The sequence below is a fragment of the Pseudopipra pipra genome, chromosome 5, assembly GCF_036250125.1.
Source record: "Pseudopipra pipra isolate bDixPip1 chromosome 5, bDixPip1.hap1, whole genome shotgun sequence".
In the NCBI taxonomy this organism is placed as follows: Eukaryota; Metazoa; Chordata; class Aves; order Passeriformes; family Pipridae; genus Pseudopipra; species Pseudopipra pipra.
In genome coordinates this window covers 63,445,651-63,460,113 of record NC_087553.1, presented here as the reverse complement: position 1 = coordinate 63,460,113, position 14,463 = coordinate 63,445,651, and the positions used below count along the sequence as shown (strand labels likewise).

Sequence of the window (14,463 nt, the reverse complement as noted above, 5' to 3'; positions counted from 1 at the left end):
GAGGGTGGGTGAGCACTGGAACATGCTCTGCAGAGAAGTGGTCACAGCACCAAGCCTGAGTTCAAGAAGCGTTTGGACAATGCTCTCAGGCACATGGTGTGATTCTTGGGGATGTCCTGTGCTGGGCTAAGAGTTGGACTCGATGATCCTTGTGGGCAGAATATTCTGTGATTCTGTGATTCTTCTAGCGTGCCTGGGGAGGAGCCTGGGCGCCAGGAAAACGCGAGCCTTCGCTTCCAGCGGGCCACCTGCAGGCCGGGCACCCTCCGCGGAGCGCCGTCCAGCCGCTCCCGGCCTCGGTAGGAAGCGGAAGGGCCGGCGGGGCCGGGAGCGGGCCGGGACCCGCCGGAACCGCCGCCGGGAACCCCCGGAACACCCAATGGGCGCGGAGCCCCCCCGCGGGGCGGGCTGAGGCGGCGGGGCCGGAGCGGGGCCGGGCCGGGGCGATGTTGCTGCGCCTGGTGCCCGAGTTCGAGCTGCGGAGGGACGTGGTGCCCTGGCTGGCGGCGCAGGGCTGGCCCGCGGCTCTAGGTAACGCTCCCGGGAGGCCAGGAGAGCCTCATCCCTCCCTCCTTCCCTCCCTCTCTCCCTCCCTCCGGGCGCTCCCGGCCACCTCCGTGCGGGAGGAGCCGGGCTGCGGCGGGATCCCCGTCCGGGAGCGACCCCAGGGTGCCGGGAGACTCGAGGTGGGCGAGTTTGGTGTCCTCCGGGAATTTCTCACATGCTGAAAACACTTCTAACACGCCTGCTGCGCTCCACAGCTTGTTTCTTTCTCCTGCTTCTTCACACGTTTCGGACTTTTTCTCTTTTTTCCCCTCCCCTTCCAAAGTAAACAAACAAAAGTTTTAGTATGGTTCCTTCTCCCACGCTACTCCCCTTTCTGGGAGGAAAAAACCCCCATAGCCTGAACACTTTGGTCTGTCTGGTAAAAGAGCTCTAGTTAAAATTAGAGGCAGCGGCAGCTGTCGCAGCACTGTGAGATATCCAGCCTGGCGAGTGCTCTGGGTAGTGGTTGGAAAAAAGAGTGAACCCCCTGTATTCTTGGCCCTTTGGCTTTTTGCTTTTGTTTGTTCTTATTCATCTACAGAGCAGCTGGCCCAGTTCTGCTTTTCAGAAACTGATGGAAACCTTATTCTAATACGATAATACTGCTGTAATAATGATTGCTTCAGTAGAAATATCATTGGGGCACTGTGGGATGAACTTGAAACCAGCTCCTTCAGTGGCTTTTAATTTACTCAAACTATTCAACTTGCTTACCACATTGAAGGGGTGTTATCAAATAGGTTCATAAGATCTTGTTTGGCTGCAAACCAAGAAGTATCAGCTTGGTAAATAAGGAAATTATTTACTAAGCTGTGACTTACAAAGTCAGTTAAAAAGTATTATATATTTTCTACACAGTTTACTGAAAAACTGTTGAATGGTGTACTGAAGAGATTTGAGGTAAAATTCTGAAAGTCTCCACGCATAATTGATTCATCTATGAATTTATCAGTTGGTCTGTGATGAATTCAAAGAAAAATCTACCTATTTATTGCATAAGGATTTCAAAATGGTGCTGACTTGTGTTTGGGAGAGGGACAATCATATTCAGCTTTTTAAAATGCAATACAGAGTCTTCATTCAGGACATGCCCCTGGTAATACAGAATCAGAATAATCTAGTTTGGAAGGTGCATCTGATTCAACACCAACTTTACTGTATTGCATTTTCCTTTTTATCTGTCTATACTGACTTCTTCCCATCATGCAGTGCTGTTGTATTAGGAATGTGAAGATGGGAGGTAGGAATGAAAAGATTCATTTAAACATCAAAGAAATATCTAATCACAGAAAGCAAATAATCTGTTTCAGTGGTTTCAGATGTTATATTTATTACTTTTTTTCTGAAGTCTTGAAAGCTCTCGATATGAGAATTGATAACTGTGTGAGAGCTGGGAGTAGCTATGATGATAGGAAGGGAGCGGCAAATGAAGCGAACCAGCCTTGTTTTCTTTATTTCACTAAGCTTTGTATGAGCTGCATATAATGGCCTTCAGGAAATCAAACTGCGTTCTCCTGATTGTGTCAATAAGAACCATTTGCTGGGCAGGCAGGTTGGGTTGGTCTTTTTGCAGCCCTTCATCTGCTGGTCTCAGCTGTGGGCGTGAGGAAGAAGTTGTAGTTCTACACTGCAGGACTTTCCAAGGGTGGAGACCATTGCCACTTCTTCTTTGGCTCCATATTCCCACTGACTGTTCAGTGACGTGAAATTCTCTTCTGACACAGAACTTTTTCAACATCTTTAAGAAATCTGTGTCAGGTGATAAGGAAATTCACTGACATGGAGATTTCTCATGGACCTTCTCTACCTAAATTCTATTCTGAGGGAGTATTGTATGAGGCAGAGATGTGTAGACCATAGTGCTCATCTTGAAAGTCTGAGGTGTGGTTAAGTCCCAGGAAGTTTCCACTCAAAAAAGAGCAGGTTGTATGGTTATCTGAGACTGACTCAGTTGTCACCAGCTAGCCCTGATGTAGTGGTATTGTAGTGTACTTTGAGTGATGTGAGAGAAATAGAAAGTGATGCATTGTTAAATGTACATGAAGGATTTTCATTGTCCTCCCATGACAAAACAGAGAATTTACTTCCTTCTGATAATACTTGTAAATAGGTTTTTTTCCCTTATCACTGAAAGCTGTACAAGCCAGTTTATAGTATCAGGCTTGTTAAACTAAGTTTTACTAAGTGTCTTCCTTCTATCAAGGCTTTGTGATAACTGCCAAGTAAATAGTGTCAAACTTGACTACGTGCTTGCCAAGAGTTGTGGACAATTCTTTTTGTTGATGCTTATTGAACTATAGGCTACCTTTATGATAAAACTACAACCAATCATGCAGCTTCAACCTTATTAAGGGCAAAATTTACAATTTTAATAAAAAATTCATCTGAGATAAACACATTTTTCACGGTTGCAGTGATCAGAAAACATAAAAGCAGCATGAGGAAAGTACACAGAATTAATCTCTGAAGATATAGTTTATTTCCAGGCTTTCCTTTGAGATGCTGAAGGGGCAGACAGGAGCAAATGACACTTTCTTTAGGCTAGTGTTGGAGTGCAACTTAATTGTTTGAACACCATATGTATAGTGAATAAATGCAAAGTTTTTGGATTTTTTTTGTTTTGCTTGATTTTCTGTGAAAAAGTACATTCCATTTTCATAACAAAAGGTAGTGGCCATTAGAATCACAATTATAATGAAGAGTTAGGGGTTTAGATAAATAATTAATTCCTGTTTGTTTTGAAATCTCTTAACTTTTTGTGTTGAAGTTTATCAGATTTAAATCATGGTGTAAAAGATACTCTGTTTCCAGGAGGGAAATATAAGTAAGTATTTACATGTAAAAAATCATTACATGTATTTAGCATCTTTTCCTAAAGTGTGTATGTATTGTACAATGAACCAGCTCAAATGAAAATCCGGTGCCTTTTGATACTTCTTATTTCAGATACTTCTGAGAATTCATCAGCACTATATATTGTAAATGTCGAAAGAAATGGAAAAATTATTTATACCTGGAAGGTAAGTCTCTCTTGAAACTTTATAAAAATATAGTTGAGAATAACACTACGTGTGAATCTAATTAAGTTCTCGTAGTTTAATTTTTTTTTTTGCATTGAGGTTTAGAAAATGAAAACTCGACTGATTACAACTTGGGGGGTTGGGCAGTAGGAAAGTGTCTGTCTCCACTTCAGACAAAGGTTAAGAATGATGAAATGGAGAGTAAAGTACTGACTTGATTAAGTCCGTAGAGTTTTTACCCTTGAGTTTTTGGTGGGCCAGAATCTCATGCTGAATGAAAGGCAATTTCTTTAACAGCTAACTCTTCGTAAGTGGCGCATTTTTTCACCCTCAGAATTTCTTAGGGAAGTCTAAACTATTAAATTCATGGCACTGTTTTACTTAAGTGTTTTCTCCTACCAATATATATGTGTTAAGATGCCATTTATCTAACACTATTTCTGCATGTACCTTTCTTCTCTGTGACTTCAAGATTTATCTGTAGCACTTTATTGCAAGTAAAGTAACCATTATTTATTTGGTATCTCGAAGTATGTAGAGTTAGCCTTAACATAGGATTCTGCTCTCCATGGCATATGTTTAGCTTTTAGTTCCAAGAGATTTTTTAAATAGTTTCAGAAGGTGACACCTTGTCTTGTTCCCTTGATGAGAGAAGCTGTGCTTCTTGACTGTGCAGCTCAGAGGTGTCTGTAGACCCAGCTGGATCCCGGAGGATCTTGGCTCTTTAAGAGTGCAGATCTGAGATGAACTCCAATAGAGTAGGGCTGCCTTTCATTCCCCTCTGGCACAACAATGCTAAAACTCTGCAGCTTGCCTAGGGTTAAGGGAAGAGGTGAGGTCTTCATCAAGGTGTAATACTGTGGGTGGATGTTTCCTTTAGTACAAGCATAGGGAGGGGAGTCTCTACAAGACAACAGTAACCATAAAAACAATACTAAAAAATGTATCAAATTGTTGTTTCTTTTTCATTGCTCAAAACTCTGGAAGACTTAGTTCAAGTAACTAGCTCAGCAGGAGACCTGGTGCTGTGTGTATGTGATGTTGCTGCTTTGTAGCATCTGTGGAATCTCACACAAAGCTTTTTTGGGCCTCTGTCTGTGTAACTGCCTTGTACACTCTTCAGGCTCTTGCAGCTGGCACAAGGGATGAGTTGTAGCTCAAGGTTCACACATCAAGCACAGGTGGCTGCCTGCATGCTGGCTGTCTGAGCTCCCATTGTAGTTCATAGGGGTCTGGTCAAAACAGGGGATGGAGTTCACGGAACTGGGCACTTGTAGCATGTTTTTTGAGAGCAGTTGTATGGGGTGGAGGATGTAAACTAAACTGAGCTGCCCTGGCTTGGTTCCTAACACATACAAATAGAAAGCAACCTTTGTTTTCTGCGTGAGAGAAAGTCAAGTGTGTTTTGTGTGAAACTAGGGGAAGGTGGAGAATGAGCTTTATTTTCAAGCTTATTTTAGAGTATTGCGTTGTACTGTGGTTTTGACAGTATCTGCCTTTTCTGACATTAATAGCTGGTGTCAAGGAAGATATTTTTAACAGAAGTGACTTCTATTTGCAGGGCAATGCAAGAATCTTTAGAGAGCACATGAAAACAAGTGTCTTAGCTTATGCATGGTTATGGGCATTGATGTAGTTCTGTTACCAGTCTTGTGAAGTGTATTTTTCAGTGTCTAAGTACAGAGGGTGTTAGCGTTTCAGACACACTTGGAAAGAATGGTTATTTGTGAAAGCACTTGCTTAATCTTAAATTAGGAGGCCTGGAGCCTGTGTCTTAATATAAAGACATTTTGTTTTCCTTGTTTGAATCAGAAGTCAAAGACTTTTGTCATTGCCACAACAATAATGAGACACTCAGAAATAGACCCCTTAGGAAGCGAATACTCAGGCTTTTGTTTTAACTTCACAAAGCAAGATGCCATAACTTTGTAAATAACCACAGATCTCTCCCCTCTTCCCCCAAGCTGTAGTTAAAAACAATGATGCTCACTGTTTGAGTACAAGCCTTTGTGGCTGGATTTAATTTCAACAGTTTAGTGATTTAGTGCCTATACCTAGAGTACATTAATAGACATCAGTTTGATTTGATATACAGTATATGCTGCTAGCAGAATTTTCTTTTTCAATATATTTGGAAAATTTAAGGCATGGTAAAAGTTAACAAGAAGAAAATTTGATCTGTGTAGTCTCAAACATTTCTAAGTTCCCCAAACAAAATTATTGTATGTTATTATCAATAAGCTAGAAAGGATGTGTATAATGTTTCTCTTCAAAGGCAGAAGGCTTATGGTAAGCTTGTGAAATGTGTTTAGCCTTCAAACAATCACTTCTTAAGGCAGAGAGAAATCCTCTTTCCAGGCTGCAACTAGATCACTGGGAGCTGGGTTTTTTTTGGATGTTTGATGTTTCTGTGCTCCCTTTTGGAGCAATAACCCACCAAGTTGGTGAGGTTTGGAATACTAGCCTTAAATCTCCAGGGGCCATAGCATCCATTTTGATTCTTGTACAGACATCTCTCTTCCTGACCCTCCTGCCTTTAGCTAAAACCCATTTTGAAGCAAAGTGAGAGAGAGGCACTTGGCTTATGCAATGGCTTGTGGGCTGTGGATTGGCCACATTTCAGCTTTATCCCATGTGTTAGTTCTAAAAGGAAAAAATAAATCTTTGTTCTCTTGGAATTAGAATTTACTTTCTTGGAATTAGATAATTAACTGTCTGTTTATAGGACAGGGAAGTGTGCAAAGATGTGTGTCAAGGGGCAGGGAGAAGAGGGAGATACGAAAAAAAATAAAAGCAATGTTTAACTTTGTATGTATTTATATTGCCAGTGCTAATTTGTTTCCATCCATAGGGAAGTCAGAGAAATACTCATATTGGATTGTACGATCTTCAAAGTAAACAAAATGAGGTGAGAGCAATACCAGTTTTCTCTCTGGTGAAGGCAGTGCTGTAGTGTTTCAGATTTTGGTGCCTTGCAACACAGTGTGTTATGTCCTTAAGAGGCATATCCTTGTTTGAAACAGAAGAGACTGGAGAAGGTATTCAAATGATTCTCAGTAGTATTAAAATGCAGAACATTATAGAATATCTGAAAGGCTTAAGAGTAGTAAAGCATCACCTCTGAAATCTTTATTTCAAAACAACCAATTCAAGTCCTTTCCAGTTCTCTTCACACCGAACATGTGTGCTAAGAAGTAAATGTTTGCAGTTTTCTTTACGTGTGCATTCTCAGTCAGTTTGATGCTACCATTTATAAGAAATTATTTTATTCTAAAACTGAACATACTGCAATTAAGTAAGTAGATTCATGATAACAGGACTTTGCAGGTGTCCCCATAACAGTATGAAATGGGTGAAATTTTGTATTTACATAAAAGTCTGCTGCGCTGCTCAAGTGGCAACGCAGAACTCACAAGAACCAGTAAGAAAAAAACAAATGAGAAAAAGGAGAACTGATACAGCTGAGGCTTGAAATATGGTTCTTCTGGCCATGAAAAGATTTGATTTAAAGATAAAACCTGTGTACTGGACAGCAGTGTTTTCCTAAGGAGAAGTGATTATTGATTAGAAGTGGTTTCCTTTATGTAGTTTAAGCAATTGCATTTATTAACACTACCATGTTTCTCTGTAGCACCTCTATACATTTGAGAAGGATCTACACATAATCAGCTGTTCGGTCAATAATGAAAGGACATTATTGGGTAAATATGTGTTTTATCTTCAAATTTTTTTGGTAAAGATTTAGTTTAGTAGGATCATACATTTGTGTGTAGAATTAGTTAAATCTATTTTGACCTATCTGTTGCCCACAGCACTTTATACTCTTCAGTGGATCCATCACCAAATAATGTCGGTAACAATATAAAGACACAGCTGTAATGATATTGCTGTTTTATTAAAATGAAAGTCTAAGACACACTGACCCTTTGTTCACTTCCTCCTTCCTGCATTTGTGCCTGCCTCCTACTTCCAGCAGAACATCTGTTGTTCCTTTAGCATATATGTTTCTGGTAGAAAAATTGTGATGCTTGCTCTTCATGAATGTGTAATAAGATTTATATCAAATATGCAAACTCACTGTAATTGTGTTGGTTTTTTTCCACCCCTTAGCTGTCAGCTTCCGACACTATACAGAGGATGAAACAGCAAGTCAGCTATTACAGTCAGGTACTGCAAGTGGGTTGTTTTAATACTGTTTGTAATATCATACCCTTTTGCTTGCTTTCCCACGTAATTTCTGTTTAGAAAACAAAATTGTATACTTAAAAAAGTGTTATCTAAAACATGTTCTTTTTTCAGTATCCAAGTATTTAACCCTGCTAATTGAAATTCATCCCATTAATAATGTGAGAGTCCTGAAGGCTGTGGATAGCTGTGTTCGAGTGCAGGTAAATTATTCAACTAATCTAAAGATAAGCCTTTGTAATCCACTGTACTAGGGGGAAAACATGGTTGAGTGCAGAAATATCTTGTGTTATCTTGCAGCTGTTACAGAGATAGTGTCCCCGTGTTCCTTCATAGAATTAAAAAAATGAAACTTCATAAAATGTTTGATGCAGAATATTTCTCTGACATGAAGGCTGCTTTTTTATTTCTCTTTAATCCCCCAAAGCTTGCCATTATAGTGATTGGTGACTGTTAGTATGTAATAATAGTTATTCTTATTAATTAAATATCATTATTTTGTCTGACTGAATTTAAACGTACGTAAATATCCAGCTAAACCCCACCCGTTTTAGATAAGTGTTCTAAACTACTTCGGTTATTTACTTAACTTTTGGGAAACTTTCTCTGTAGTTTCTTTATCCAGTTGAAGACAGAAATGCTTCTACAGAAAGTCGCCTCTTGCTAGTTTCAGAAGATAAATGTGAGTTAATATTTTCAAAGTAAATATTCATTCTTTTACTTCAAGGTGATCATTATAGATTATATTTTTGGAAGCCTTTTACTGGGAAAAAATCAGGAAAAAGAATGGTGCAAGCTACTCTAGGTATTCCGAAGGTCTTTCAAGAACTGTATCATTTACTGGAATTTTTTTCATTTTTAACTGAATGGCCATCTTTGACTGCAATTAGTTGCTTAGTTCATGCATTCATCAGTTATCTTTATTAAACAGCTAAAATAGTCATTTTATAGCTGCCTATATAAATTCAGAGCAGATCAACTGACTGTGAAAGATGGACTGTGATTTAACATGTGACAAGTGGGATAAGAATAGCACAATAGTTCATTGGATTCAGCTAATATTGCATGTTGGCATGGAATGGATAAAGGTGGACACTTGGAAAAGGTTGTTTATTGCTCTTGCCTTTCAGTCTTGTAGAGTGAGGTTGCTTTTACCACCTCTTTGGAGAGGCCCATCTTCTCTGAGCTAGACACCAGCCTTGAGTAGCTGGACTCAGGTGGGCAGAGTTCTTATAGTGTTCTTACAGAAGTCTAAGAGGTGAGATTGTTTAATAAGCTGCATAAAAGCATTTAAAAATGTATGTTTGTAATGATTTTTTCCTATGTTTTAAAGATATTGAACAGTTTGACATTCGTGTTGTTGCAGAAGAACACAAAGTGGTAAGACTTGAAAAATCTTGGGGTTTGAGTTTTTTTGCTTTAATTGAAAATGTAAAAATCTGTGATTTTAGCTAACAGTTTTTGTAGTTTTATACTTGAACAACACAAAGTATATTAGAGAGAGTATTGATAATATGACAACTTATGCAGGTAACCATACAGCTGATTGATAAACCTGTATACCCTGTAATCTCTGAGGAAAATTGCTTATTTTATTGGATTTTATTTGTTGCTGAATGCTTTTGTGTGTTAGAAGTTGGGAGTAAACATGGTGTATATTCATTTTTAAACCATTTTAAGTATTTGCAGTGTCATCCTCCTAACTTTGTCTTTTGTGAGTCTGTGTGATCCCAGTAAAGGATTTGCTTAAAAAGTAAGCAAACAAAAGATGTGAAACTTAGATATAGTCCAAGTACAGCGAATGTTCCAATCCCTTTTTCACCTCATTTCTTTGTCCTGTTTTTAACATAAATTTGTCTTCAACAAATTGTGGGTGTTTTGCTTAAAAGACTTATTATTAATAAACATACATCTCATATAGTAAAGAATTGTGCCATGAAAGCCAATGTTTTGCTTCATGGAGACAAATGTTGGCTTGGAAGGAAAAGTTAAGGACCTGATTTCAGTCACTTTGTTTTTCATGGTTTTCTCCAAATTTATCATCATAACCCATAATGCAGATGGATTTTATATGCTAGACCACAGTAGTGGAGTAAATACTAAGTGTAATCAGGAAACAGATTGGTCTGATGTCCTTCTAACAAACAGATTTCTTTTGGTTGGCATGAAATCTCCATACATCTTTCAAGTGCATTTATACAATCCTAACAGTTTTCCACGATTTAGTCCTTTTCCTGTCTCCAGTACTCTCTGTCATGTGGCTGAGACTTTGGACAGAAATCTCTTTTGGAGCTGACACATCTTCTTTCAGTAGTTAATGCAGCTGATTCTGAACTGGCTATGGTATTTCCCTCCTCTATGTTGAAGAGTGCTGTCTGTTTTATTTTGTTCACTTTGAGCAGCTTAAGTGGTGAATTTCTTGCAAGCAAGGAAGTCTGAAAGAAAAGATTTGTTAGTAGGTGTACCTTGACAACTGTGCTTCCGATCTCTTTAAGCTGAGCACCCTGCACACAACAAAGGTGGACTTTGTGCCACTAACAAGCACCTTAGTGTTTGTGCCACTACTGTCATTGCTTTTTTTCTTTAAAGCACAGGCTGTGCATAATTGTTATGGAACCTTATTTGACAACTTCTAATGTTCTTTCTTTCCCTTTAGGTGATTCAAAAGTCAGGTCAGCTTCCAAGAGCCAAAGTTGCAGATGATCTCGTTTGGGCACAGTGGGATATGATGGAACAGAGGCTCTTCTACATTGTTCCAAAGGTGAGAATGAAAGTCATTCTTGGAGATTTTTTTCCTGCCTCTCTAGAAACTGCAAAGTTCTGAGTGTGTGGGATGACAAGTGGGAGTTTGTTTTCATGAGGGTAGTCTGTCCTGTTCCCTTTAAAAAACAAAAGTCAGACTGGCCTTAGCTGCTGCTGTGCTTAGTAAATTCCAAGAAGATTGGTGGTCTTAGTGCTTTCTATAAAAAAAGGTGGGTTTGTTAGGTTTTTGGCTTTAGAAAGATCTTTTATTCAGAAGTATCTAAATCTACCCAAAACTGTTGTGAATATAACGTTTCTGTTCTAGAGAATTCACATATAGAAAGTATTTTGTATGCAGACATTGAGTTACCAAGTGAGGACAGGTTCTTGGCTAGAAACTTTAAAACTCTCTGGGTTTGGGTTTTTTGTTTTGTCTGAAGGACTATTTGGAGTTGATGTATTCTGTGTAAATGAAAACTGATTATTCTAAACTCTTCTTAGCCACAAAAGGAGTGAGTGTTAGGAAGTAACAGGAAGTGAACTGTGGTGGAGAAATGTATTCCTGTTTTTGTTTCTGAGATACCCTTTTTGAACTGACCCAACCAAGATACAGTTCTTTTTGCCATATAAGTAACTATGGAAAACATTTTTTTTAACTTTCTAGAATGTGTGAGACATGTATTCCTGTTCTTCAAGTGAGAGCCCACGCAATTATAGATGATTGGCAGATAATGATCTGGGGCAGGAAGGAAGCATGTTGTAGTGCTATTGTGAGGGGTTATATGTGGTTTTTAAATTCAGCTTTTGTCCCCTAACTTCTACATATCTGTTAGCAGAGCAAGTTGAGTGTGGAGAACAGTGTGGAGTATCCAATCACTTTTCAGTCTATATAATATGCTTCCTTAGTCACAAAACATATCCTTTTTAATTCCAGGAATCAAAGAGTACTTTAAGGTGTGTCCAGTTTTATCCTGATGAAAATTTTAACTCAATAGTAAGTTAAGAGTATTTTATTATATAATGGCTTTTAGTGGGATGTAATTATGTGTTTCAGGCACGAATACAGAGATCTGTTTCAGTATCTTTTGTTGAAATGTTTTCATAAGAAAACAGGGTTTGGTTTTCCATTTGTTTTTTGGGAGTTTTTACATTATTTTATTGTCAATAACATATTCAGTCAGAGTCAGATTGTGCCACGGTAAGGTAACTTTAGTGGAATTACTGTTATTAACCTAGAAGAAAGTAAGGGACCTTCATGACACTGTACTGATCTTATATTCAATTATTGAAAAAGCAGGCTTGTCAAATGCACTAGACAAAGAAACCATGTGTTAATTTTGAGTCAGTTTTAAGTGAAACAGGAACATTCATAGCAGCCAAAATACAGAGAACAGAACATAAAACTTACAATGTATAATTGTTACTAGACCTTTGTCCCAGTGGCTGAAATTTGCTCTAATGCAGGAGGTTAAATATCTCTCAATTTATTTTCTCTTTTTCGAAAGGAATCTATTTTATAGGTGTTTTTGGAGTGACTGTAAGGATTGGAGGAGGATAAACTTTGTTAAAATGTTGAATCTGGTGAAATGTGAATGTGACACATTTTACTGGTCCGAAATACTAATCATAATACACTGACCTCACTAGATAACAGGTTTGTTTTCTTTTTTGGTTAACAGCTGGAATCACACCTGGATATTTCCCTAAATGACACACAATTGAAGTAAGTTGTTTGTATTTTTAATGTTTTGTTTTACTTTCCTTTTAATATATATGGTAATGTTTTACAAACCTAAGAGAAATTTGTGCAAACCACGGTATCTTTGTTTCCAGTTGCCTACATGGTACTGTAATGTAAGAATAACGTGAACACTGTGTCCAAACCTCTAGTTCTTACTTTCATCAGGGTCAACTGTAAAAAGTAATTTAATCCTTGACTGCTTCTTAGTACCATTTTTAAAAATTATTTGTCTGAAGAGCTAGCTATAGGTTAAACCTTTGAGTAGGCTGTACCTGCTTAAGTTAATTTAGTTTAATCTTGGGCTTGTTGTAGTGGTGATACCAAAATTTCTGCCAAGGGGAGCTCTCCATTTCTAATTGCTGTTGCAAGTTTTATTGGGCAGTTAACCAGACCAGTAGCTCCTTTTTATAGCCTATGAGACACTGCCTATACTCTGTTCTCCTCCAGCATGCTTTTTCCAGGCAGCCTGCACTTTGAAAGATGAAGATTTGTCTGATTCTGTCTGTATCTGTCATGCACGTTATTGCATCTGAGCTTGTCTCCTTAAGGCTCCCTTTTAACTGAGGAAAAACCTAGTCTGCCTGAAGTTGGCAGATGTGATCAAAATTGTTGGGTAACTGTGCAGTCTTGGAGTCTTCATTTCTAACGGCATTGAGCAGACTGGTTAAAGCCTGATTTACCTTGCATTAGAGAACATTTGATTGTAATTTAATTAGTATGTTTTCATTACATAGTGACTGTTCTTGTGATCTTTTTGTTGTGACAAATCTCTGTGGATTAAATGATTTATTTAGTGATCTTTATTTGCTCATAGACTTGTGAATTTTGGATATGATTACTGTCAGGACCAAGATGTTGCATCTAAATCTTTGAACCTTCAGGTTTTTACAAGTAAAGCAGGTAATGAATAAATACAAGTATAGTCAAAGTTACCTCTACTAGTGATTATTATGCAGTATAATCATAATTGATTACTAAATTTCTTCATCAGACATTAAAAAACACACAAAATGCAAATACATATAATATGAGTGTGAGATTTGTATTCCATTAGAATATACTTGACAGGTAACAGTGAGGAGAGGCAGAAGGCAACCTTGTTTTGTCTTAGTAACTTTTTTTACCCTCTGAAAGCTGCACTGAAGTTTAGCTGAAGTATCCAGGTTTTTATATATTAACAACAAAACAGTCATGCAGAAATTTTCTGGTAGCCCAACTTCAAAGAACTGGTATCATGCTCTCATTTAGTGAAATATCTCAGTCTAAGCACACTGTAGCTAGCATTTTCCTGCTAGTTTCAGAACACAGGTGTATCAAAGTGTGCTTGTGTATTACATTAAAGCAATTTAATGTTAAAGCTGACAAACAGTGTGTTAGAAAGTAAATTCAAGGAAGGCTTTGGCTAGGTCTGTTGTCTGGGTTTCTGATATTGTGTTACAGGGTGGACATAGGTACACAGAGTTCGTGCACTACAGACTCTGAAAGCTTAATATTGCTGTTAGTATGTGGTGCTTGGAAGGTCCAAGTATATGATACTAAACTTGGTATGTGCTACTCAAGAGTTTAGTGTATATATGATTCCTTAAACCTGAAATGCTTCTTAAACTTTTAGGATTTAGGAGTCTCTCTGCATTCTAGTGCATGCCATGAACTACTTTTTGACTGAAAACTGGTCTCAAGAGGTATCTGTTCAGAGGTATCACAACTCTTTTCAGCTTCTAAATTAGACAAGACCATACAGACAAGCAGAGATGGTATCTGTTTAACCTTTATATCATCTGCAGAGTTGTACAGGGAAGTGTTGCAGAAGTGACTTTACATCTTGCTCCCCAAGGCCTGCTGTGTTCTGTGCACACCAGCCAATTGCTGAGCTGTTTGCCAGTTGCACTTAAGTGACCATTAATGCAAATCAAGTGACAGACAGTTTCCTTACAAGGATTTTTCTCTTACCAAGGCAGACTGCATGCTTAGAAAGGTTAGAGGGAAGGAATTAGAAGTAAGAGGGCCAAGTTTCTATCTACCAAATGTAGATGAGGCTACTTTTTCTCTGTTAACAAGACAAATTCTTATACTAACAACCTGTCCAGAAATGGAAAATAATATTGATTTGTATATATGTTTCCTTTTAAACATATACTCCTCTGAGGTTTGTTCAGATTGAAGCACCTCCTTAGTTTAGGATGAAATTAAGTCATCCTCCAACAAGACTCATTTGGTTACCTGCAAGTT

At 38.3% G+C, this 14,463-nt stretch overlaps 1 protein-coding gene across 6 annotated transcripts in view; it reads left to right on the top strand.

Annotated features, from left to right (window-relative positions):
• Positions 1-215: 215 nt before the first annotated feature.
• GSAP (gamma-secretase activating protein) overlaps positions 216-14,463 on the top strand; it is a 46,646-nt gene continuing 32,398 nt past the window's right edge. Inside the window, exons 1-12 of one of the 6 annotated variants that reach the window (XR_010430924.1) lie at positions 216-531; positions 3,493-3,566; positions 6,418-6,474; positions 7,198-7,267; positions 7,677-7,733; positions 7,866-7,954; positions 8,364-8,433; positions 9,085-9,131; positions 10,408-10,512; positions 11,428-11,487; positions 12,173-12,216; positions 13,049-13,134. Coding sequence is in view for 5 of the 6 variants with exons in the window: in XM_064656412.1 (XP_064512482.1) it covers positions 447-531; positions 3,493-3,566; positions 6,418-6,474; positions 7,198-7,267; positions 7,677-7,733; positions 7,866-7,954; positions 8,364-8,433; positions 9,085-9,131; positions 10,408-10,512; positions 11,428-11,487; positions 12,173-12,216; positions 13,049-13,134 (844 nt within the window). In the remaining variant the exon portion in view is untranslated. The remainder of the gene's footprint in view (positions 532-3,492; positions 3,567-6,417; positions 6,475-7,197; positions 7,268-7,676; positions 7,734-7,865; positions 7,955-8,363; positions 8,434-9,084; positions 9,132-10,407; positions 10,513-11,427; positions 11,488-12,172; positions 12,217-13,048; positions 13,135-14,463) is intronic. The other 5 variants (XM_064656412.1, XM_064656411.1, XM_064656410.1 and 2 more) reach the window with 5 other exon arrangements.